The 26162-nt window shown below is 41.6% G+C and overlaps 2 protein-coding genes across 6 annotated transcripts in view; one reads left to right on the forward strand and one right to left on the reverse strand.

The window, feature by feature from the left end:
* The first annotated feature begins 246 nt into the window (after window positions 1-246).
* Window positions 247-12961, forward strand: nup88 (nucleoporin 88). The gene is made up of 17 exons (XM_029121321.2): window positions 247-507; window positions 4039-4208; window positions 4805-4930; window positions 5124-5210; window positions 5318-5494; window positions 5696-5882; window positions 6358-6508; window positions 6648-6746; window positions 6869-6959; window positions 8863-8967; window positions 9609-9758; window positions 9902-10027; window positions 10108-10173; window positions 11868-11948; window positions 12162-12288; window positions 12385-12503; window positions 12652-12961. Exons 1-17 carry the CDS (start codon window positions 271-273, stop codon window positions 12713-12715), a joined length of 2163 nt encoding a protein of 720 aa, XP_028977154.2. The 5' UTR covers window positions 247-270; the 3' UTR covers window positions 12716-12961.
* Window positions 12962-14632: 1671 nt separating this feature from the next.
* Window positions 14633-26162, reverse strand: part of rabep1 (rabaptin, RAB GTPase binding effector protein 1) — a 34048-nt gene continuing 22518 nt past the window's right edge. For 2 of the 5 annotated variants that reach the window (XM_034293269.1, XM_010870875.5), the window contains exons 14-20: window positions 23526-23666; window positions 22862-23051; window positions 21589-21600; window positions 20938-20993; window positions 20075-20173; window positions 19345-19464; window positions 14633-18469 (exon numbers count right to left, since the gene is read on the reverse strand). In XM_034293269.1, coding sequence (XP_034149160.1) covers window positions 18368-18469; window positions 19345-19464; window positions 20075-20173; window positions 20938-20993; window positions 21589-21600; window positions 22862-23051; window positions 23526-23666 — 720 coding nt within the window. In that variant the 3' untranslated portion in view covers window positions 14633-18367. The remainder of the gene's footprint in view (window positions 18470-19344; window positions 19465-20074; window positions 20174-20937; window positions 20994-21588; window positions 21601-22861; window positions 23052-23525; window positions 23667-26162) is intronic. The other 3 variants (XM_013134608.4, XM_013134609.4, XM_013134610.3) reach the window with 3 other exon arrangements.

Raw genomic sequence — 26162 nt, forward strand, 5'->3', positions numbered from 1 at the left:
GCAAGATATTTAGCCTCTGGGTCTGATTGGATGATACAGATTTGTGTATCCTCAAGTTCGTTGTCATTGGTAGCATAGTGGCGGCAATACAACACATTGGAAGCAGTATTCCGCAGTAAAAGCCCATAGACGAAGAAAAAAATCGGAAGGACTGAGTAAACTGACTGATCTACAAATCATATTGAACCATAAAGAACATCTGAGCTCAGGCAGTCACAATTTACCCATCAACCTTCCGGTTTGGGTTGTAACGTCATTTAGGGCAGGAAAATGGCGGCGTTTACCGGGGAGCGATGGAGAAACGAGCTACCAAGTCATGATCTTTTCAACAAATTACGAGAGAAACTTGATTTGCAACCTAATTTGAATTGTAGGAGAACTGCAAAGAATCTTACATTTTGTCTTAATGGTGACATATTCGTGTGGAATGATGCAGACAGTGTTTTCTACACTACCAATCTAAGACAACTCGATTCAGAGGACAACTTGGAGACAGTGAAATATCAGGTGAGACAACGTTTTTATAAGTTTGTTGTCCATTTTATAAAGCTAAATATGACAAGTTTTTTAAGAATAAAAATGCCTAATTTGTCAGTGTGCTGCAGTTCGTCTGTTTGCACTCTTAAGTATAATTTTCTAACCCAGCTTCACTTATTACCGATTACAGTACTGTACAGAGCGATTAGCCTCGACCGCATTATTTATTTTCGGTCTCTGCCAGTAATTGGATATATTCCTGTCGCTCCGTGGTCCTGAAGTTTCAGTTATATCGAAATATGGTATTGGCATTAGATTAGGTTCAACTTTTTCATTGAACAGTAAAAGTACAGTACAACGAAAGGCAGTTAGCATCTAACCAGAAAATAGAAGAGGGCAGAAGATTTACAAGCATTTAGTATATGTATATTACAAGTGGAATGTATAGAAGGCAAATGGAGTACAAATGGCAATACTAAAAGTGCAATTAAGGCAAGCAGAGGAGGGCAGAAAAGTATTAAGTATAGTGTATGTTACAAGTGGGATAATAGTTGTGCGGGTACATATGGACATTCTAAATGCCATTTTACTTGTGCAGTCGAGGCAAATTGAATAAGGTAGCATGTGCAACTGTGATGCTGAGATGGCAGCAGTGAGGTTCCTGAGGTAGATGGGTTCCTGTATCATCTGAACTTTAATTATCAGACTTTGCAAGGCATTGTCAGGTGCAGTTGGAAAGTATTCACATACATTTTCCACAGTAACCAAGCAACCAATTTTATGAAAAAAACATAACTATTTAGACTCTTCTATGACAATTGAAATTCAGTTCAGGGGCATCTTGTTTCCATTGGTCATTTTTGAGATGTTTCTACAACTTGATTGGAGTCCATCTGCGGTAAATTCAATGACTGGACAAGATTTGTGAAGATATAAACCTGCCTATATAAGGTCCCACAGTTGACTGGGCATGTTAGAGCAAAAAGCAAGACACCAGGTTGAAGGAATTGTCCGTAGAGCTCTAAGACAGGAATGTGTTGAGGCATAAATATGAGGAAGAGTACCAAAAAATATGTTTGCAGCTTGAAGCTTCCCATGAACACAGTTGCCTCTATTACTCTTAGAAGTTTGGAACCACCAACACTTCCAATTGCTGGCCGCCCTGCCAAACTGAGAAATTGGGGGGAAAAAACTGCCTTGCTTGGGAATGTGACCAAGAACCCGATATCTGCCCCAGAGGTTCTGTGTGGAAATGTGAGGACCATCCAGAAGGACAACCATCTCTGCAGCACTCCACCTTTTATAGTAGAATCCACTCCCCAGTTAAATGCACATGACCGCTAGCTTGACCATGACCATGAGTAGCCAGTGCTTGACTTGGGCCGGAACGTTCCGGTTCCTTTTTTGGGTAAAAGAGCCATCTGAGATAGGCTACTTTAATGGAAAAAGCATTATTAACACATACATTTTGATGAACATTATCCTGTGTGCAATTTGTCAGTCCCTACACTAATTTGATCCCAAATCAAGCGCTGTGAATAATCAATATTCCTTGGTCTGATGAAACCAAGATTGAACTCTTTGGCCTGAATGCCAAGTTTAATTTCTAGAGGAAACCAGGTACCGCTTATCACAAGGCTAATACAATCCCTACGCTAAAGCGTGGTGGGAGCTGTGGGACGTTTTTCAGAGGCAGGAACTGGGAGACTAGTCGTTGTCATGGGAAAGTTGCATTGAAGAAATTACAGACACATCCTTGAATAAAACCTGTTCTAGAGCGCTCAGAACCTCAGACTGGGCCAAAGGTTTAGTTACCAAAAGAGCAACAACAATAAGCACACAGTCAAGACAACACAGAAGTGTCATTGGGACAAGTCTGTGAATGTACTTGACTTGCCCAGCCAGAGCCTGTGCTTGAACCCGATCCAACATCTCAGATGAGTCCAGGAAATGGGTGTGCAGCGACGTTCCCCATCCTACCTCAAACAGCTTGTGAGGATCCGCAGAGTAGAATGGGAGAAACCTCCCAAATACAGCTGGGCTCTACCATGCGTCAATTTTACTTGCACAGTTCCATACGCAAATTTGATAAAATGAAGTATTGGCCATACGCGGGCCGATTTTAACCCCACAAGACCAGGTAAGATACTGTTTTGTACTACACAGCACAATTGAAACTAATCAGTCACTGTGGAAACAAAGCTCTCTCCTGCTCTCTTTTTGGGTAGTTCATTGACTCCATACCAGCTAGTAATAGGTCGTGAAATGTAGCCTGCAAAACAATTCTGAAGAAAATGCTGTTTACTTGTTCCACGGTATATTCTCAAACCAATCTGACACATCCGACACTGCAGGCTCTTTACAATCTAATTAACACATTGAAATGATCCCTCACCCCCCTTTAGCCACTATTGGCTTAAAAGCTGAATATAATCCAATGTCTGCTTTGTGTTTGGTGAGCTTGTTTGATCATCACCTAATAGGAACGACCGGGCTTGCTTGTGGGCGCAATCCGTATATTTGACCTCAACACAGGAGTTTTACCTGCTACACCTCAAACGTAAACAGAGAGAGAACCTCATCTGGATATATTTATTATTTGTTTAAAATAGAAAACACATTTGGGCAAATGTATTTCATAGGGCCCTTTTAGAGTAATTTGTATACCTAGGTATATTGACAGAAAATGTAATGCAGTACTTTCTGTTGTACAATAAATACCTATATAAAAGTTGCAGAGGAGAGAATGTGCCTAATTAAAAGCTAATAAGTGGATTGTTACTTTTATTTTTATTTTTTTTAAGTAGTTAGTCTAGATTTTTCTTCTTAGGAGTACATGTGCTCCATGTAAAAGAAAATGCCAGTGTAGAACCCTGCACTGGTGAACCAAGCTTGGATTGTCATACCCAAGAAGCATTGAGGTTGTAATTGCTAGCAAAGGAGCTTCAACAAAAATACTGAGTAAAGTAGTCTGTATACTTAAAAAACATAGGTTTTTTAAAAATAAATTTGCAACCAAAAAACTGTTTACATTATGGGTTATTGTGTGTAGATTGGATTGATGAGAGAGATAAAATGATACATTTTAGAATAATGTAATGTAACAATGTGGAAAGCGAAGGGTCTGAAATGCACTCTATGTACATTGTGTTTATACATTGACCGGTAATATTCCGTAAGACAAATCTGTATTGAAACAAAAATAAAACAACATATGTGAAGGAATTCCACATGTTTAAGCAGTATGCCCATGGTTGTAAGCCAGGGCCGATTCTAGGATTACAAGACACTTTGGGCTTGGCCCAGACCAGTGCTGGAGGGGTGGTGGTAAAACAAAGCCTGTCTGAAAACGTTGGCTCTTGTTGCTCAATTTTCTAAACACCATTCCAGCTGTATTAATATCAGCTCGAAAAAAACCAAGCAGGCATCTTCATCTTAGCAATATGGACACTGGGCCAGACCAATTACAGCTTCTGATCAATGTTATCATCTATATTCAGTAACGAAAATTGTAAAGTTATGAACGTTGGATTAACAGTGGAGGTTCCTTTCTTTTCTCAGACTCTGCTGTGCATCAATCCACCACGGTTTGAAGTATGCCAGGTGTTGCTGAGCCCAACACAGTACCATGTCGCACTCATTGGACAACGGGGAGCAACCGTTCTAGAATTACCACAGCGGTGGGGGAAGAGGTCGGAGTTTGAAGGTGGGCGGAGCAAAGTTAACTGCAAGTGAGTATGAAACGTCAATAATAAATAACTCTCTGACAGGTTACCTTTGAAACATTTTCTTTAATATATTTGGTCCATAGGTTTTTGGAAACCTTTTATGGAAAGCAGATTGCAAAATAGTTTTCCATCTCCTTCATCCCTCAAATAACTCGTAGCCGCTTTTCTTGAAAGACGGTGCAGTATTTCACTACACACAGTTTAGGAGTTGTATGCAGTCCAAGAAGGATTGGATCTGTTCTGAATTCAAAGGGTGGTCCTACTCCTTATTAGGTCCTTGATATTATTGTTGTTATGCGTTTCCATTATTTTGTCCACCCTCTGTAAATGTAGCAATTGTAGTGTATTCTCTACCTGAAAATGGAGGAAACGCCTGGATCATAAAAAATGTTTTGTAACAAAAGCATGCTCTCAACTAGAACTAACTATTCCTTATTGCTTGGCTATAAGGAAGGATCTTTAACCCATACTCATTATACTGAGTTGCATAGTTTTACCTATGTCAAATAAACATTCTTACACACTCCAAATTCTGTGTTGACTCAAATCCAGATGAAATAAGGATGCTTTGCTGGGTGTTCTGTGTTTCGTCCTACCAGGACTGTTCCTGTGGCTGAGCGTTTCTTCACCAGCTCTGCCTCAGTGACCCTTCGACAGGCAGCCTGGTTTCCTAGTGAGACGGAAGAGCCACACTTAGTGCTGCTAACCTCTGATAACACTATCAGGTGAGTATCTCAAAACATGGTTATGGAAATATAGTGATCTAATCATGTTGGGATTTTTGTGCATCATTGTGGGGTTTTTTTTTGTCACAGTAACGCAATAGCGGGTATCACCAGCTACTACCAGTGATGTCTGTTCATGATACTAGTTTTGTACTTTTTTTCTCCTTAATTAACATTAAGTTGGTTTGTGTAGGTTCTACAGTTTGAACGAGCCTCAGAATCCATCTAAAGCCCTGTCAGTGTCGCAGTCAGAGGAGGACAGCAGTGTACACACACGAGGGTAATTCCCTGTCATCTTTTCAGTCTACCCAAATTTGAGTTCATTTGATATGCACCCTGTTACAAGGCTCACTAATGACGTCAGTCCCTAACACCACGCCATCTCAGGCGCTCCTATGCAGCCTCCCTGGGGGAGATCGCTGTGGCATTTGACTTCGGCCCGGTGTCCAGCGACCCTCGGCAGCACACGAGCCGGCGCTCCAAGGAGGACGTGCTAGTGTACCCCCTCTACGTTCTCTATGAAAACGGAGAGACCTATCTCAGCTACACTAGCCTTGCACACAGGTGAGGGCCAGTGCCTGGATGCACAATCACCAGAGTCCCAAACTGCCAAAGGGGGATGTTTGGGGTTACGCTTGTGATCTCTTACCAGGAATGAAACATGGTTCAGCTAATTCAGGGGGATGAAGAAATGACGCTACTGTTTCAGGAAAATTGAATAAAATGACGTCTTGTGTTTTTTTTTTTTTTTTTTTGGTGTTTTAGTTCGGGGAGCTTCAGTAAGCCCATTGGGCCCTTGCCCATGTACCCAGCGGCCGAGGACAACTACGGTTATGATGCCTGTGCCGTGCTCTGTCTGCCCTGTGTGCCCAACATCCTGGTCATCGCCACAGAAACGGGCACACTGTACCACTGTGTGGTGCTGGAAGCAGAGGAAGAGGAGGAGACTGGAGTAAGCACTCGTGTGTGTGTGTGTGTGTCTGTGTCTGTGTGTGTGTGTGGTCTTACTAAACTCATTGGGACCTTTTGCCGGTCCCTGTGAGGCAAAAGTCAATTTCCGGGTTTAGGGTCAAACTTAAAATTTATTTTATAGTTAGATTTGGGGTTTCTTTAAGGTGCATGCGCTGTTGGTTAAGGTTCGGCATTACATCTACGTAAAGTTTAGGCATAACTGTTACTTTATTGGGGTGAGGGTAAGGGTTAGAGTTAGGTTTAGGGTTAAGCAAAGGAGCATGCAAATTTTTTTTTCTGGTCCCCATGAGGGTAGCTGTACAAACGTGTGTGTTTGTTTGTCTGTCTGTCTGAGTCTGTACCGATATGGCTGGCGTTCCCCGGTAGCACAGGTGTGTTACATGTCGATCTGCTACGATCTACACCTTATCTCGCTGTGCTGTCCTCCCAAGCCTTCTGGTCTCTGTCGTTGCCAGGCGGTGGAGAGGTGGATGCGTAGCTCGGAGGCGGTGCCTTCTCTCTATGTGTTTGAGTGTGTGGAGCTGGAACTCACCCTCAAACTGCCTGCTGTGGAGGAGGAGGAGCCAGTGGACTCTGACTTCACCTGCCCAATCAGACTGCACAGAGGTGAGCTGATCATGCTTATTGGCTGCTGCTGGTGGTTGAACGCCAAAATGGGATTCATTGATGCTTCCTTCGAGGTCTCAAAAGTCCACACCCCAATAATCTGTATCACTTTCCATGTGTTTTGGTCTCTGTATTGTAGACCCCCTGTGCCAGTACAGATATCACTGTACCCACGAGGCAGGAGTACACAGTGTAGGCCTCACTTGGTTCAACAAACTGCATGCATTCCTGCAGTCGGGTGAGTATTTTGTGACCAGATAGTGTTTGGTAAATGACTTGCTTGGTTTGCAGAATATGTCAGGTTAGGACTTGTTCATGTATTTATTTGCCAGGTTTGTTGTTCTGTTCTTATTTTCACAGATGAGGAGGACAAGGACAGTCTCCAGGAACTGGCGGCCGAGCACCGCTGTATAATAGAACACATCCTTTGTACCAGGCCCCTCAGTAGCAGGTAATGTATCATAGAACACATCATCTGTACCAGGCCCATCAGTGGCAGGTAATGATCACTGTGTAAAATAAATTTGTCTGCTTTCTGCCTACTTGGGAAATATTTTATTTGTATTTAGCTATGTACAGTGGGGCAAAAAAGTATTTAGTCAGCCACCAATTGTGCAAGTTCTCCCACTGGGAGAGACCTGTAATTTTCATCATAGGTACACTTCAACTATGAGAGACAAAACGAGAAAAAGAAATCCAGAAAATCACATTGTAGGATTTGTAATTAATGTTTTGGTAAATTCCTCGGTAAAATAAGTATTTGGTCACCTACAAACAAGCAAGATTTCTGGCTCTCACAGACCTATAACAACTTCTTTAAGAGGCTCCTCTGTCCTCCACTCGTTACCTGTATTAATGGCACATGTTTGAACTTGTTATCAGTATAAAAGACACCTGTCCACAACCTCAAACAGTCACACTCCAAACTCCATTATGGCCAGGACCAAAGAGCTGTCAAAGGACACCAGAAACAAAATTGTAGACCTGCACCAGGCTGGGAAGACTGAATCTGCAATAGGTAAGAAGCTTGGTGTGAAATCAACTGTGGGAGCAATTATAAGAAAATGGAAGACATACAAGACCACTGATAATCTCCCTCGATCCGGGGCTCCACGCAAGATCTCAAAATGATCACAAGAAAAGGTGAGCAAAAATCCCGGAACCACATGGGGGGACGATCCAGAAGAGGATTGGGAGAATGTCATATGGTCAGATGAAACCAAAATAGAACTTTTTGGTAAAAACTCAACTCGTTGTGTTTGGAGGAGAAAGAATGCTGAGTTGCATCCAAAGAACACAATACCTACTGTGAAGCATGGGGGTGGAAACATCATGCTTTGGGGCTGTTTTTCTTCAAAGGGACCAGGACGACTCTGTGTAAAGGAAAGAATGAATGGGGCCATATATTGTGAGATTTTAAGTGAAAACCTCCTTCCATCAGCAAGGGCATTGAAGATGAAACGTGGCTGGGTCTTTCAGCATGACAATGATCCCAAACACACCGCCTGGGCAACGAAGGAGTGGAGTGGCCTAGCCAATCACCAGATCTCAACCCCATAGAAAATCTTTGGAGGGAGTTGAGTCTGTGTTGCCCAGCGTGTTGCCCAAAACATCACTGCTCTAGAGGAGATCTGCATGGAGGAATGGGCCAAAATACCAGCAACAGTGTGTGAATACCTTGTGAAGACTTACGTCATTGCCAACAAAGGGTATATAACAAAGTATTGAGATTAACTTTTGTTATTGCTCTAATACTTATTTTCCACCATCATTTACCAATAAATTCATAAACAATCCTACACTGTGATTTTCTGGATTTTTTCACGTTTTGTCTCTCATAATTGAATTGTACCTATGATGAAAATTACAGGCCTCTCTCATGTTTTTAAGTGAGAGAACTTGCACAATTGGTGGCTGACTAAATACTTTTTTGCCCTGCTGTATGTAATCTGGTTTTGAGGTGAAAAATAATATCCCAAATTCCAGCAAGGTAAAGAATTAAGTGGAACACTCAATGATGTGGAACCTCAAAATGTAAAGATTTGGTCATGGAATAGGTTACTAGCTAAAAAGATTTGAAATCTGACATGATGGATTATGATCACGTCTTGGCTAAATATATCATACTTTCACTAAAACAATGACCTATTGATGTAAATCATTATACAATGTAAAGGGAGACCTCTTAACATCTTTAATGTCAAGAAAGTGGATTTGTAATGTTGGGGGAAGTGTTCGTTTTACATTACATTGACTGAGATTCTGCTTTGAGTCAGAAATACTATCTGGGACTGTTTGGCAGTAAATGGTGTTGTACTTGTGTATTTATGTCTTTCTATTTTCTCTTTGGGCAGTTTGTCAGCTCCAGTACAGGGCTTCTGGATTGTTTCCGACCTGTCTTTGGGCGCCACCATGATCTGCATTACTAGCACATATGAGTGCCTACTACTGCCCCTCCTGTACGGTTCAGTATGGTTTCAAGCGAATGGCCTGAGTTCCCTTTTTGTTTATGTCCGTTACGAAGCAATAACAGCCCGTTATCTTTCAACTGATTATACGAGGGCCATTATCTGTCCTAATGTGATATTTAAGCGTGTGTGTGTGCGTGTGTGGTTAGGTCTTACTGAACTCATGGGGACCAAATGGCCTCACTGGGACCTTTTGCCGGTTCCTGTGGTGCAAAAGTCAATTTCCGGCTCAGGGTTTAGGGTCAAACTTAGAATAGATTCTATAGTTAGAATTGGGGTTTCTTTAAGGTCCAGGTGTTGTTGGTTTAGGGTTAGGTTTAGGGTTAAAATTAGGGCAAGGGAGCATGCAATTTCTATTTTCTGGTCCCCATGAGGGTATCTGTACAAACGTGTGTGTGTGTGTGTGTGTGTGTGTGTGTGTGTGTGTGTGTGTGTGTGTGTGTGTGTGTGTGTGTGTGTGTGTGTGTGTGTGTGTGTGTGTGTGTGTGTGTGTGTGTGTGTGTGTGTGTGTGTGTGTGTGTGTGTGTGTGTGTGTGTGTGTGTGTGTGTGTGTGTGTGTGTGTGTGTGTGTGTGTGTGTGTGTGTGTGTGTGTGTGTGTGTGTGTGTGTGTGTGTGTGTGTGTGTGTTCCAGGAGTTCCATCCGGCCCCTGTCTCCTCCTCTGCTGTGTTCCCACCCAGGACTGGGCTCAGCCAGCTCCCCTCTACGTGGATTACATGACGACTCCTTTGAGCACATCCGCAGCATCCTGGCCCGAAGCTCCACCAACCCCCTGATGCTGAGGTAGCGCCTCACTGCAGTGGACCCCCCCCCCCCCCCCCGGCATCACGCTGTGCCCCGTTGACATAGGATCCTCTTTTGGCAGTGGGGGGTTTGTATACGACGATTTGTTAAAAATGACATGGTCTGGTTTGCCGTGTGTTTAGGGCAGGGGACAAAGACACATCGTCCCCTCCTCCAGAGTGTCTCCAGCTGCTGAGCAGGGCCACCCAGGTGTTCAGAGAGGAGTACATCCTAAAACAGGACATGGCCCGTGAAGAGATGCAGAGGAGGTAAATGTCTGTGGTGTTAATTGCCACACAGACACATGGTCCTTTTGACCTGGCATGTTGTTGACTGGTTTCTTGTTCAGGGTGAAACTGCTGACAGGACAGAAGAACAAGCAGCTGGAGGACCTGGCCCTGTGCAGAGAGGAGAGGTAAAATACAGATCCCCGTTCATAGGAAAGCTAGTGCTTGATGCCCATTGCTACGGCATGTACACCCAGGCCTACCAGCAGCTCAGAATTGTGCTGTAACAGTGAAAGCGCTTCATAATAATGGATTGGATGTATGTAGTGCCTTCACGACGAATGCATTTCTTAGTATTGCGGAGGTTTAAAGTTAAAGACAGGGACATGTATTGCATGAGTCAGATTAGGTGGCAGCACAGTATTGTATTATCTGAAGACTTTCTCAATGGTTATAACACCATTATTGCTTGAAGTGTGATTTATTTAAAAAAATTTCTTCAAACTCTGGATTGGTGTGAAGACCACACTAAACAGCTCTGTAGTTTGCTATAGGAATATCTCTTCAGTACTATAAATGGCTACCGTATGTGCCCACCAACAGCTTGTTGGGTTTTATTTAGAATCGCCTTTTTACAATCGTCTGCTTCATTTTGGCTTACCCTGGCTCAGCTCAACCATGTAAATCCTGTCAGGAAGCTTCAATTTCCTATACAAAACATATCTTTGCTTATGTTTAGGCTATATTGTTAAAAGTATATGGCTTTCAGGATTCAAACCTCCTGTTTTAAAAGTAAGCAATAAGGGAAAAGGGATTGTGGTATAAGACACTGCTGTGTGCCTAGACACAACACTTAGTCGTGGTACATTGGCAATTTGTCACAAACCCCAGTGCCTTATTGCTTACTTATAAACCAGGCGATATGAATCCTATATGTTAATTGCCTTATTGCTCTGATAAACTGGTGACCGATACAATTAGACCAGTAAAGTGATGTTATACCCATGGTGTACGGTCGCATACCATGGCTATCAGCCAGTCAGTATTCAATCCAACCGGTTCATGAGCATCAATATATCATTTTATTTAGTAAAGATCACACAACATATACATTTCATTATGTAGTGTTGAATAGATTTGATCCATGCTTTTTCTTGTTTGCTATTGTTTCTTCAGTAATTGCGTTAAACCGCACCCAGGTAAGCTGTCAGGTTCCTTGCCCAAGAACTCCCCTCCGATGTGTTCAGTGAACACCGTTCATAGTGTTCATGTGCAGAAATTAACAATGAACATTAAAGCAGTTGATTACATGTTTTGAGTTGCAGTGTATTTTTACTATGGTTGTCTGTGTGTATGATTATCATTGAGAAAAATCAATTACAAATGACTGAAGAATGAATTGCAGTACTGAGTATATTGCAAGACATAAATCATCACAATATTATTATATCATAACCCAAGTATCATGATGTTATTGTGAGGCCCAAGGCAAGTTACACCCATAATAATCATAATGTATTTCATGTGAGCATGGACCTGTGGACACTGTAGCTCAATGCTTGTGTGGAAAAGAGTTGAGTGCATCAGGGACTTTTCGCACTAGCAGAAATGTACTCCAAGTAGTCTTGTAACAAATGTAGTCTTCCAACACTTTGACTCAGGATAGTGGGTGTTTCAGCTTCTAGTATGCATATAATGTGATTATTCAATGAAGTGACTAATCTGGTTGATTTGGTGTTCCCATTGTCCTGGGGTTGATGTCATTAAACGAAACCATGTGAATTACAGTGATAGAAGTACGGATGGTTCATTTGAGCTTTACTGTGCATTTCATACTGTACACTCCAAGATAATCAACATCGTTTTATACTTTTGGAAATAGAAAAGGCCTGCGAGAGTCTGCAGAACGTCTAGCTGATAAGTATGAGGATGCCAAATATCGCCATGAGATCACCATGAACAGGTTTGTTAGCCGTCACTAATGCACCTCTTTCAAATTTGCACTATTTCCAGAGCTTCCAGTTTCTAGTCTCTCCGTTTGTTCCAAAAGTTTGTTTATATATTAAAACCCGTCTTTGAAACATATAACCAAGACACATTAAGTGACCACCTCAACAACAGCAGCTGATATCAGATTTGTGAACAATTCCTCAGACTGACTTCTGTATTATTCCAGGGTGAAGCAGGTTCTGGGAAGTCTGCGCAGTCAGCTGCCTATTCTGTCTGACAGTGAGAAGGACATGAAAAAAGAGCTGCAGACCATCAATGACCAGCTGCGTCACCTGGACAACGGCATCAAACAGGTGAGCCACCCTCCTGAAGTCTGTAGTCGTCATGATCTTCACGGAGAATCTTACTGGTTCACAATAAGAACTGCGCTGGGGTCTCCTATTGTCCAGGTGAATATGAAGAAGGAGTACCAGAAGAAACAGATGAATAAAGGGGTGTCTCCAGCCAAGGCTACTGTGACCCTCAACGCCCATCAAAGGAAGTGTGTCCAGGGAGTGATAAAGGAACAGTGAGTATAAGCAGCTTTTCCCTCAACCCCTGTTTGATTTAAAGACACCCCAGAATGGACTGTCGTTTTTGCCTTTTAATGTTCATCCTGAGTCTTGTCTATGTGGCAGTGTTCTTTTCATTAAGTTATCGCTTGACTTTTCTTACAGGGGAGAGCAGATAGGAGACATGATGAAACAGATCAAGGACATCAAGAACCATTTCAGTTTCTGAGATCACTGCTTTGCAGAACAAACAATAACTAAGAACTATTGTAAATAAACTGCGTAAACGCTTGCTATATTAGTCCGTCTCAAGGAATGTCCACTCTGTGATTAATAAGGTCAGTCAGTGTGTCAGTCATCAAATGTCACATTTCGGCACCTAGTAGTTAAAATGGGAAAATTTTACGTATGGGAGTCTAACAAAGGTTTTGTACATTTTTTCTATTTGGAGAATAAAAGCAATGCATATACAGTACTGCTGTGACTTAAGACTACCTATATTTCCAGTATGTGGCTATTACAGTTTGCTTACAAGCATCGGTCAATACTGAAACCACAATAACAAAACTCTTCACACAATGTGCATTACCAATATGTAAAACCATCAATCTCACCCCCAAAACTCACTAAAATCACCAAAACACTTCATACAGTGTCACTCATAACACAGACCTAAACAACACTAACAAAAGGGATCTTTACATGAATGAGGACGTTTTATCTTGTAGGTTAATATTATTTTTCACATTAATCAGTATTTGGTCATAGAATAAGAAAGCACTCACTTTAATTACTTTACTAAAATATATGGAACAAGAATGAATCACAAATGCAGCAATTTGAAGGAAAACTTTTTTCTTCTACATCTTTGCATTTAGTAAATTTTACTTTGAAAAATAAGTTCAAACAAATGTACCCAAATTCCAGGGCTGCAACAAAAACAAACCTCAACAAGTATAGTATAATCACTAGCCTATCTATATTGTAGGGGCCAATTAATGGTTTGTGTAACAGCAAACCATCATTGGACAGTGCTGCACACATTGTGATGTTAGCTCCTCTCTGGCCTGCGACATCCACATTTCTTCCCCTGTGATGTGTTTTTGCCAGGTTGAATCCAGCTTCATCCACTAAGATTAATTTGTGCAGTTTGACTGGCTTCCATCTCCTTTACTCTCTAAAAACAAAACAGTACATCCATAGTTTTACAGTACTTTACATTGTGTAAATACCATTTGCTTATTGAACAGACATCTTACCTGGATATATTGATACCGGAGTTCTTTCACACATTCACCGTTTCTCAAAGGGCACAGTGTACAACACTTGGGTTGGTTTTCAGTTGAAACTGCAATGAACTGTTTGGATTGACAAAATATTCTAACCTAATTAACATTTTCTAACAAATATCAAACATTTGCTTTAAATTTCAGTCTGGTTACTCCAGAAATGCACACCAGTTGCCGTCATTCTGTTTTGAATGTGTTTTTAACCGTTTTGAGAACAGTGTGTAAGCATTTGAGAAAACGTGCTGTGAATATTGTTTTGTAGGTTGTTGAGTTTGGGGAATGTGTTCATTGAATGCATTTTGTGTGAAAGCAATGAAATTATTCACAGTTTGGTTGGCATACACTTCCTGACTTGCTGACTACACTTTTGCTGACTGTAAGAGTTTTGTTACTGTAACTTCTGTATTGTTCGATGCTTGTAAGCAATCGGGAAAAACAACTGCATGTGAAGTTAGCCTCATTTACTAACTTGGGGGGTGATATACTGAGTCTATTTTTCAGCTACACCATTAAATGGATCCTTCTCATATCATGTGACTGGTTCCTTCCTGTCAGTGTAACTAACAATGTTGTCACCCTGTAAGAAGGGGTAGGTGGGAAATGCAGTTGCATGTGTGATAGCAGTTCAGGTCATTGGTGTTTAAAATGCATTCAAGTACTAATTGTTACTATATAACATATACTTTGGAAAAGCTTTCTGAACAGAATGCATTTCCTACTTTATTTTGCCATTTCTACATCTGGAATCCCATAAATCATTGGCTGCTGTCCAGCCACAGTTCTATGGGTTCCACAGAGCCATTTACAGAATTGCCCTCCAAAGCAGCAAAGTGTTTGAGACAATCACAAACATTCCATAAAGTACAATTTGGTTTATTATATACAGAATTATGTACACTGTACTGTATAAATGTGCAAGGGGCCCCAGCAAAAGCGTCAAAGCATGCAAACATAGAACTTTTTTTGCAAAGATCCTCCCACTATTGTTGGAATGACTTGTCCAGGAAAAATTACAAGACAATGAAATCTTAAATACTACCCAAAGAAAGCGAATGCATTATTTTTGGTGGAATTCCAATTCCTTGGAAGAGCTCAAATAATCTGGTTTTACAGCCCAAATAAATGTGAGGGCAACTAAACACAGCAGAAGTAAGCCAATGGTTATTATGGGCAAGTTATTTTGTTCAAATAGAACCACAGAGCCTTTTTAATTTATTTTACATATGGCTTTATTTGCATACTTTTGTTTTCTTTGCTGACTCATTTACCATTGACCATACAGCATTATGCAAAAGTGTCTAAGCATGTCATAGAAATACAACCTCTAAACCAACTGTTAAATAAAATCTGGTTCTGAATGTATCAGTATACAAGTTGTTTTCTGTTTACAGCAAAAAAAAAAAAGTGTACAAGGTCTCATGGTAGAGTGAGCAGAGATTATCCATAATCGATTTAAGTATTTTTGAAGCTGTTTAGATATTTTCTTAGTGTGTTGCGGTTGATGGTAAATGACGAGTCAGAATTTAAGTCAATTTCTCTACCAAAATATACCAGTTTTGGGTAATTATATTAACCATAAAGCACAGAGAAAATATAGCCATATGTAAAAAGGAGTGAACTTCCCCTTAATGCAGACTTATGAATTACATAAGATTTACTGCCATTCACTGTTTTACAAATAAAAGGGGAACTGTGAGCTTGTTGCAGTAAAGTGTATTACTCTCATAATGGCTGAGTGAAGATTTCAGCAGAAATGTCTATTAAAGTCTATTTAAACCTTTTTCTGGGTAACCCTGAGGAACCTGGTCAGATGTTTCCCGAAATTATTAAATGGGGAAGGTTTGAACACCCAAACCCAATTTAAGATGTAATGATTCATTGTTCAAGACAACTACATTATGCGAGTCACAGTATTAGTCTGTCAGATGACAGATGTTCATACCCTAAAGTGAATTCCAAATATTATACATAGAATAATTTTATACTGACAGTAATACAACCCATCAACATTCATTTATCTTTCAGTGCAAGTTAATCTGGCTTCCTTACTCATATCCCCAAACTGTGAGAGACAAAAACATAGCAAGATTATATGACACGTATAAACTCAAGACATTTAAAGATGTAGTACATGCAGGTCAAGAATCAGTTCTCAATGTATCCATAAAATCACATTTTCGTATTACAATGTTCAACCAAAATTAAGCAGCAAAGTGTTAAGGAAAAGTGTATATTATTGTTTTACAACAGCTGAAGCATGTCATGTTTTAACATTTTTCATAGAGCCCCCCCTAAGTAATACCCACACACACACACAATGAAATCCACACAACTGTTTTTTTAACCACGATTAAAAACCAATGTCAAGAGAAGTTTGTTAATTCTCTAAAGCAGGGGTAGGCAAACCTTAACCTGGTGATCCACGGGGTCTGGTTTGATTTAACCAACCGACTGGACAACCCAGTGAACTGACCGACGGAGTTAATTCATCGCTAAATTCAACACACCTGGTCTTTTCAGTTCAACTTGCAAGACCCAGTAGCTTCAAGGAACAGGTAACAAATCCACTTTAGAGAGGCTCAAAATGTTTTAATGTAAATACTTCACGGTACATAACATGTTTGGAAAAGACTGTTTTAGGTATATAATTAAAATGTAGTTTCCCAAAGCCAAGCTTTCACGTTTCAATGGCCTGATGCAATTCCTTGAGTGACAACCCATAACAACAAATGTTACAGTTTCTGATACCATGGACTGGACTTCTGTACTGTTCTTTCTCTTGGTAATACCTACAGCCCTGGTTGCCATTTGTTTTCTGATCCAATCATTCCATCTCCTAGTGCCCATTTAGTGTGTTTTGACCAGTCATGATGATTTGACAGTTCCGTCCAAGAAAAGGAACATGAAACCAACAGAAAAGTTAAAAATAAAATTTAAAAGAAATGTTACATTTCATTATTTCCGCTCAGACATGACATCTGCATTTAAGCCACCAGTCCAGAAAGACTGATTAGATCATATCCGCGTCTCTACAAATGACTTTGCAAGAGTATTGGTGGTGGAAATAAAAATATGAAATACAAAATAAATATCTAAAATAAATATCAAAGGCTGAAAGGCATGAGCATTTTCACAGCAAAAGGGCGAAAGCAGAGGATTTTTCTAGGTTTTACCCTGAACATGTAGGCCTTTCACACAAAATGTTAAAGTAATATTGTCAACAGTGAGTTTGTATCTTCTATGGATTTTCCATTCCATTATGACAACTTCGTAATCCCAGTCACTACATCTAAATTGTCCTAAACACTTTTCAGCCATCAGAGGTCCTAAAGAAAAGGAAAACAGGCAAAGAAATCCATTTTAGACTATTGGGACAGCCCACTAATCAAAGTCAGAGTTGACAACCCTCAGTAGAGCTGGCAACAACAAGATGCATCCGGTATTCAGGGCAAATGGAAGACAAGCCAGGGACGCCACTACCAGTTCACAATGTTACCAAGGCGACACTCAGTCTCTTGCACCTTAACTGGACTGGTTAAACAGTGCAGATGCGAACCTCTGATGTAGTTCTTGTCAGCACCACTATCAAAGGAGACTAGTTTCAGGGGTTTGGACAGTGCAAACCAGGACCACCACTGGAATCAGGCTTGGGGTCTGAACAACGGCGTGGACATTATTATGGCCCCCCCACCCCTCCTCTACACCCCTGGGTCTGAGAGGACAGCTCATAATAATGTCTGGAGTGAGTGGAATGGGATCAAACACATGGAAACCACCTGTGAGTTTTAATACCGTTCCATTCCAGCCTGCCTGCCCTAAGAAAGGTGCCAGCTTGGCTGAGAGAGCATAGTAATGGAGCTGTAAGACTTCACAGTGAAATGGGTTGATGGACCACAAGAAAAAAGACAGGGTTGTTTTGGCATTCCAAGAATGGAATGAGGGAAAGGTAATACATACCTTCATGATTAATTACTATCAAGGCTATATACTGAATACATACACGTACTGTGTGCACACAAACACACACACACACACAATTATTTTCATTGTCTTCATTTAGGGGAAATTTGAACTACAACCAAAATCAGAAAGTGAGATAGGTGATGCGCAGAAAACTCAAGGGGATAAGGACTTTTCACTTAGTGACATGGCAGAAATTCAATGGATCCATGTTTCCAATACTTGAAGGAGACGTTCTAAATGAAAGAGCATTAGAAGACCACAAACTCTCCCAACTGGGCTAATATGACTAGTCCAACGTCTACAGTAGAACCACAGGACAGATAAACACGCAGGAACCTTTACTCCGCAGAAAAACAGTTGCAGTTATTTACAACCTTTTAGTAGTAATGTTCACCATCACGTGCCTTAGTTTCCTCCAAATCCTTCGAGACAGGAATGGCCTTTACTCCTTCTGTGACCCTCTTAAACCTCCATCTTGGATTGTCTTTATTTAAAAAACACCCATACCCCAGCCTTGTATCCCTCAATGGGCAGGTGGGGGAGTGGCCTTGGTGGGGTGAAAATGTTATTGGGCACAAAGGGGGGGGGGGGGGGGGTCAGAAGATGGGGTGCAGTTTCAGCCAAGGGGATCATGTCTCTGGGAGCTGGCTGATGTCAGTCAAGTTAGTGTCGTTGAGGATGGCTCGGATTCGGTCTAGAGAGTCAGCCTGTCTGATTCGCTCCAACTGGACCTGTGTGGAGAGTGGGGGGGGGGGTGGGTTACTGACAGAATTTACTAGATCTACATATACAGGAAAATATAGGTAACTGCAAAATCAAAGAAACACATATGCTACAAAGTGCAGTGTATTCAAAGCAGGTGTTTCCACCCAGTATCCATTTAGGATCAAGCATAAAATCTCAGTAAAAAGCTCTCTTTATGGAATTTCTCTTTGAAAAATAGTCTTGCCTCCCTCCAGAGTTCCAAATCCTTGTAGAATCAATGCCAGGGCTGCCCAAACATGTTCCTGGAGACCTACTGTCTTGTAGGTTCTCTCCAACTCTAATTTAGCACAACTGATTCTTATAGTTCGATGGATGAAAAGCTTAACTAGGTTAGTCACATATGGGGTTGAAGAGAAAAACCTACAGGACAGTAGATCTCCAGGAACAGGGTTGGGCAGCCCTGATCTATACCATGCCTCATTGAAGCAGTTCTATTATTCCCAATTCCTATTAACCCATTTTGTTTTGGGGTTCCTTTCATTTTTTACCAGTAACTTAAATATCAGATTTCAGGTGAGGCAAATCCAAGACTATCAAATATTGTTCCTCAATTTCTAAAGGCAAGTCTCACCAATCAAAAGACAGAGGCGTTGCTGACAGTGACTGGACTATATTTCTGAACATCATGGGCAGGCAGTATTGTCGGACTGCCTTCCCTCATCACACTCAAACTATTATTGGTAAATCTTTGCACATGCCAGCTCCTTGTGAAGTCTTGATTTTCGTGTCTGACAAACTTGCTGAGGAGTTGTGATGAGACATGGCCTTTAGTGTCAGTTATAGTTCAGTTAACCCCATCTCAGAGAGTGTGGTCTCCCCGTGGCAGCAGTGCTGACCGTACCTGGAGGGTCTGGGAGAGCTTGACAAAGTCTCTCTGCACCTGCTCACTGACGTCCAGCTCAGTCTGCAACCGCTGGGCTTTGTCCTTCTCATCCAACGCTTGAGCCTCCAGGGCACCCTGCTGCCACACAGACAGCGCACACACCCCCACACACAGACAGCGCACACACCCCCACACACAGACAGCGCACACACCCCCACACACAGACAGCGCACACACCCCCACACACAGACAGCGCACACACCCCCACACACAGACAGCGCACACACCCCCACACACAGACAGCGCACACACCCCCACACACAGACAGCGCACACACCCCCACACACAGACAGCGCACACACCCCCACACACAGACAGCGCACACACCCCCACACACAGACAGCGCACACCCCCACACACAGACAGCGCACACACCCCCACACACAGACAGCGCACACACCCCCACACAGACAGCGCACACAGAGTCTAAGCACTCCAACAGTATGTTGATGTTTTTCACCAATAGGTGAGAACGTTCCAGTGTAACTCGTCCAGTGACAGCATGGTGCTGTCAATGTTAGGGCATTGAGTGTGATTCCTATGAAAATGGAGGCACTCTCTATTGTAGGGTGCTCTGGATGTGTGTTTTCCTAATGTTTTCTGAAAAAATAACTACGGTAGTGGCCAGTTTTACAATACTTGTTTGTTTCCATGTATATATGAGCATTGTGTGGGAGTGACCTCTGACCTTGGTGGTGGTGAGCTCTCTGAGCTGCTCCTCCAGACTGTCCTTCAGACACTGGACAGACTCTAACGTCTTACTCTTCTCGGCGAGGCTGCTCTCCAGCTGGGGAATTAGCACATTAAACACGGTTATGATCAACTACCTTCTCAAATACTCTAGATTCAAAGTCTGTCTGATGTTTAAAGCACAATGTGTTCATAATGAATGGGGCTGTGCATTACTAGTTGGTTATGATCAACTCATTTGATGTAGTGGCATTGTGGCAAAACGCTCGTGTATTGACCTCCTAACAATGTAGTGAAAAAGATTCACTAACAGACAACACTAAGCCAAGAAAGAGAATTGAAATCAACAGAAGAGGATGAGTGGTGATTTGTACAGTAGTGTCAGAAGATAAATATATAGAAGATAATACAGAACATAAGTGTGGATCTGGTGAATGTAAAGGAGATGTATAGATACACTGCACAGCTGTAAAACATTAGATGAGGTAAGCAATTAATAAAACATGTACAAAACACCTCCAAAATGAAATGTTTAACTGTGAGACTGAGTCGGATTCTAACAGCCTTCAGATTGCTGAACATCTGACCATGTACACAGACTTTGCTCAACTGGGCACATAATACACTACCTCACTCACCCATACAGACACATGCACACAACACACTAAATATTTGCCTTCTACTGGTAAAAGTTCAACATCATAAACGTTGCCCATTACCAACCAAAACCTTCTGCCAAAAACGGAAAATCAAAACAGTATTTTATAACATTATATCTTAATATAATGTTGTTTAAGCAGCCACTCAAAACAATCTGACTTTGCATTGAGCAGTGATGCAGACTTGCTACAATGCAATTACCTGTTCTCTCTCGGTTTTCACTCGCTCCATCTCGGTTTTCAGACTGGAAAATGATGCTGGGGATAGAAAGAAAATCTATTTATTACAGCGTCATTATGATGGTAAATCAGAACATAAACCCTGGACATACGTTCAAGCATTCTAATGCGAGTCCTGGAAAATGAGTGAATTCATGAATAATGCATTAGTGCTATGTAGCTAATCTTAGCGGGGAAGACCTGCAAAGAAAAGTAAACCGTGGGTGGGCACGCTCATGCGCTCACTCTCCCCATTAGCCTAACAGACAAAGCAATCAAGGAAAAGTTCCTGAATATTTTTCCTCAATGTCTAACAACGCATTTGATTAACATTTCTGGAAGCAATAGACAAAAACAAAAGCTACGATGTTACTCAACATTAACGGTTGCATTACAGAGTTAGAGTTATTTCGTCATAACCATGCTGACGTAAATGAGTGCAGTGAAAGGTTATGACAGCCCATCACAGGTGCTATGTCACATCCATAATCCTCTCAAGCCCATATCAGAATGGCATTGACAAATGTTCAAGAGATTACTGCAGTGAGGGTGTTTTAGTGCCATGAGTCCATAATGTGAAGCATTAGCGCACACATTACAAGACGCAGTCCATGTTCGTCGGTGTGTTCCGTACCTTCCAAGATGTCTGAATAACAGTCGTCAACGTAGAGAAAAGAAAAGGGAAAAAAACCATTTGAGAGGGTACAAAGGAAATGGGTACGGGGGGGTATTCAGAGAACGTGAAAAACAGGTTTGTGAATATTGATCAAAAGAAAATTTTTCGATGGAGGAGCTTTGTTGGGTTGCAGGGTTCAGAATGCGGCTGTGAAGTTAAACAACTGCTTAGCATGTTTAATCCTTTTACTCCACTCTAATGTCTTGATTAAAATCAAGTTTGAGATTATATTTAGTCACAGTTTGGTAGAACTCATTGGATGCATTTACTCTTCTGCACCTGCATCTCAATTAGCCTAAAAGAAATGTACACACCCTGCTACAACTAGCTACACCAGCTAAATTATTGTAGTTGTCATTTAAACATGGGGAGCTATTGCCTTCTGGTAAAGCTAGCAATGTTGGACGCTCAACTCCAGACACAATTATCAGGAAGGTTTATCTTATTGTTGAAAAGGAAAAACCAGACCGTCAACCGGTTTTCCCTATTGAAACTGGAATCAAGGCCCGAGCAGCCCAAAGTTTGAGGGGTAGACAGTTTCTATCTGTAGCCCCAAAAACCCCTTAACCCCAGTCATCAGTGGTGACTACACCCCGCAATATTAGACAAAAGAATCAGCTGGCTGTCATACATTGTTTACCATGGGGCAGGGCCACCAACATAATGGCTTATATATTTTTGGGACCCTGACATGCTTGCTCATGTTCCCCTTTTCCGTCCTCGTGCAATGGTAGTGAACTCCGTGGGCTATACTCATACACTATTCAGGGTGGTTGCGGTTTGTTGTTTTCCCTTTGTTTGATGCTTGGCAAAGTGGGCGGAGTTGCGACCAGCCCGTTTGGCCCTATACCTTTGGGTTAGGCTAGTGTGTCTGGACCCCTGCATTTCCGCCCCTGGTTTTACGCTGCTATATTATTGTGACAGGGGACAAGGGTCAGTCTGAAACATCTGCTCAGGTATCCTTTGAATCTAAAGAATGCTTTCTTCAAATTTCCTGATGTCCTGTTCAACCTTAGGAGGATGTGGGCCCTTGGACCGTGCCTTGGGACTGCCTGGCCCAAATGACTTGTAGCTGTCCCCGTCCAAAGGACTCCAGGCTGCATTGCAGATGAAGTTGCTACCAGATTCCGGCTACCACAGATTTTGTCTACCCCTTTAATAAACATATAATGGCCTTTCTCTGATCTGTCCTCACATGACAAGCCTGAAGAATGGGGAAGGCAATCCTTACCTATCTCCTCTTTACAGCCCTCTATTTCCAGCTGTAGTGTGTCCTCCAGGTTGTCTTTTAGGCACTGCTCTGCCTGGAGCTGCTCTTTCAGGAACAGTATCTCCGCCTTCAGCTTCTCCTCCAAATGGTCCGCAGCAGTGCGGGCCGCGACTATGTCCTCCCTCAACTGCAACACCAACGGTTGTAGTTCCTAGAGAGGAACAACCAAAGCGTGACTAAGGAAAGCATTTAACTGATGACTACAATTTGTATAGCCAAGTAAGGTGGACATTTTCATATACATCAAAACTACTAGCTTCCATCCCTTTCATACTTGTTATGATTCTTGCAAGATAAATTTTTTTCCACGTTTAATGTACTCCAGAAGACAAATCAAATTAAGTGGATTATGGGGTTTAGCTACCACTTTGTGGGACTCTAATAACGGTCAGAATACACTATAGAATCCCAAACACCTCCAAAAGCCCAGACGTTCCATCCTGAGAGAACATCAAAGTCAGTACCAATGGGTCTGGTCGGTGATGGGTATTCGTTCTAATACTACCTTTGACATTTATGTCCCTTAGCAGATGCTAAATTAAATGAATAAACAGGGATCTATTTCATATTAATAGGATACACCTGAGAGCAAATCACATGCTGGCCGTGAACGACTGTCTCGTACTTGCACCGTGGTGGGTAGGTTAAAGTCCTCCTGCTGCTGAACAGAGAGGTGGAGTCTGTGTTTGCCAGTTAGACTGTCATTGTCCTTCTGCAGTCTGTTCAGCTCGTCCGCCACCTGCTCCCTGGACCGCATCAGCACCGTCTGGATGTGGCAACAACACAACTCCATCAAATCACATGTCATCATTCGGTTACCTTCTGATGATTCAACATACTAGAAAATGGAAATGCTGGCAAGAGAGACTCAGGCCTGAACATTTGAATCCGAATGAGCTGAAGTCCAAAGCCAGGCTGCCCTGTACCACATTGCTATTTTACAGTTAACTATTGATTTATATTGGTGTTGACAACTACATTGAGGCAGAGAAGAGACAAAACAGACCTACTGAAAAGACTGTCTGGCAGTCAGATGCAAACTTGTAATGTGTTTTTACAACACTACAAGGAATTACATGCTTTTTTTTTTAACTGTGTTATAATCACATAAGTGTGGTTGTAATCAATGAAGGAATTTATAACACCAAATATACACTCACCTAAAGGATTATTAGGAACACCATACTAATACTGTGTTTGACCCCCTTTCACCTTCAGAACTGCCTTAATTCTACGTGGCATTGATTCAACAAGGTGCTGAAAGCATTCTTTAGAAATGTTGGCCCATATTTATAGGATAGCATCTTGCAGTTGATGGAGATTTGTGGGATGCACATCCAGGGCACGAAGCTCCCGTTCCACCACATCCCAAAGATGCTCTATTGGGTTGAGATCTGGTGACTGTGGGGGCCATTTCAGTACAGTGAACTCATTGTCATGTTCAAGAAACCAATTTGAAATGATTTGAGCTTTGTGACATGGTGCATTATCCTGCTGGAAGTAGCCATCAGAGGATGGGTACATGTTGGTCATAAAGGGATGGACATGGTCAGAAACAATGCTCAGGTTGGCCGTGGTGTGCCAAGAAAACGTCCCCCACACCATTACACCACCAGCCTGCACAGTGGTCACAAGGCATGATGGATCCATGTTCTCATTCTGTTTACGCCAAATTCTGACTCTACCATCTGAATGTCTCAACAGAAATCGAGACTCATCAGACCAGGCAACATTCTTCCAGTCTTCAACTGTCCAATTTTGGTGAGCTCGTGCAAATTGTAGCCTCTTTTTCCTATTTGTAGTGGAGATGAGTGGTACCCGGTGGGGTCTTATACTGTTGTAGCCCATCCACCTCAAGGTTGTGCGTGTTGTGGCTTCACAAATGCTTTGCTGCATACCTTGGTTGTAACGAGTGGTTATTTCAGTCAAAGTTGCTCTTCCATCAGCTTGAATCAGTCGGCCCATTCTCCTCTGACCTCTAGCATAAACAAGGCATTTTCGCCCACAGGACTGCTGCATACTGGATGTTTTTCCCTTTTCACACCATTCTTTGTAAACCCCTAGAAATGGTTGTGCGTGAAAATCCCAGTAACTGAGCAGATTGTGAAATACTCAGACCGGGCCATCTGGCACCAACAACCATGCCACACTCAAAATTGCTTAAATCACCTTTCTTTCCCATTGGGACATTCAGTTTGGAGTTCAGGAGATTGTCTTGACCAGGACCACACCCCTAAATGCATTGAAGCAACTGGCATGTGATTGGTTGATTAGATAATTGCATTAATGAGAAATTGAACAGGTGTTCCTAATAATCCTTTAGGTGAGTGTATATGTTGGGCAGTAGATTGAGAAACTAGGAGCACTACTTTCAAGACCCTACCCTATAACGGTCAATCACAAGTGCATGTGTCACATGAAGTGAACATAACAGCAAAGGCACAGGGAGGAGGTTAAGCCTACAGGTAGGAGTTAAAGAGCCTAGCGGCACGGTGCTCTAAATGCAAAGAACACCAAGGAGCTTGTTGTGGATTACAGGAAGTCAAAAGGCTGCAGTCACACCCCAGTTCTCATCGATGGCACAAAGGTGGAGTGTGTGTCCAGCTTCAAATTCCTGGGTGTCCACATCTCAGAGGACATGTCTACCTCTGGAACCTCATTGCTGCTATCCTTGCATTTCAGTTGCATGTTACCTTAGACCTCTTTTTTGCCTCGATTGCACAGTTAAAATTGCCATTTGTATTTGCCTTATCACACAACTATTCATTTCCCACTTATAATATACTTAATACTTGTACATTTCCTGCCCTCTTCTATTTGCGCTTCTGGTCTGATGCGAACTGCATTTTGTTGTACTGTACTTGTATTAGGGCTGCACGATATATCGTTTCAGCATCGACATTGTGATGTACACATCCGCAATAGTCACATCGCAGAACGTGTGATTTAGTAGGTTAAACTTACATTATCAGACTACAATATATATTTTTCTCAAATGGAAAACCAGCATTATATCTGTCTGATATAACGTAATTTACTCAGATGTATGAGTTATTGGATACACAGTTTTTATTATTATTATTATTATTATTATTATTATTATTATTATTATTATTATTATTATTATTATTATTATTATTATTATTATTATTATTATTATTATTATTATTATTATTATTACTAATAATAATAATAATAATAATAACAAAATGAGCAAGGAACAGGCAAAAAAGACAGAAATTTAGAATTTGGTTGCAAAAAG

The sequence above is a fragment of the Esox lucius genome, chromosome 7, assembly GCF_011004845.1.
Source record: "Esox lucius isolate fEsoLuc1 chromosome 7, fEsoLuc1.pri, whole genome shotgun sequence".
Taxonomy (NCBI): domain Eukaryota; kingdom Metazoa; phylum Chordata; class Actinopteri; order Esociformes; family Esocidae; genus Esox; species Esox lucius.

Excerpts from the sequence above, each read along its gene's own strand:
- nup88 (XM_029121321.2), top strand. The coding sequence starts at position 271 with ATGGCGGCGTTTACCGGGGAGCGATGGAGAAACGAGCTACCAAGTCAT. Across the intron at positions 6,509-6,647 it reads CCCAATCAGACTGCACAGAG|ACCCCCTGTGCCAGTACAGA; the intron begins GTGAGCTGATCA and ends TCTGTATTGTAG. Across the intron at positions 11,949-12,161 it reads CATGAGATCACCATGAACAG|GGTGAAGCAGGTTCTGGGAA; the intron begins GTTTGTTAGCCG and ends GTATTATTCCAG.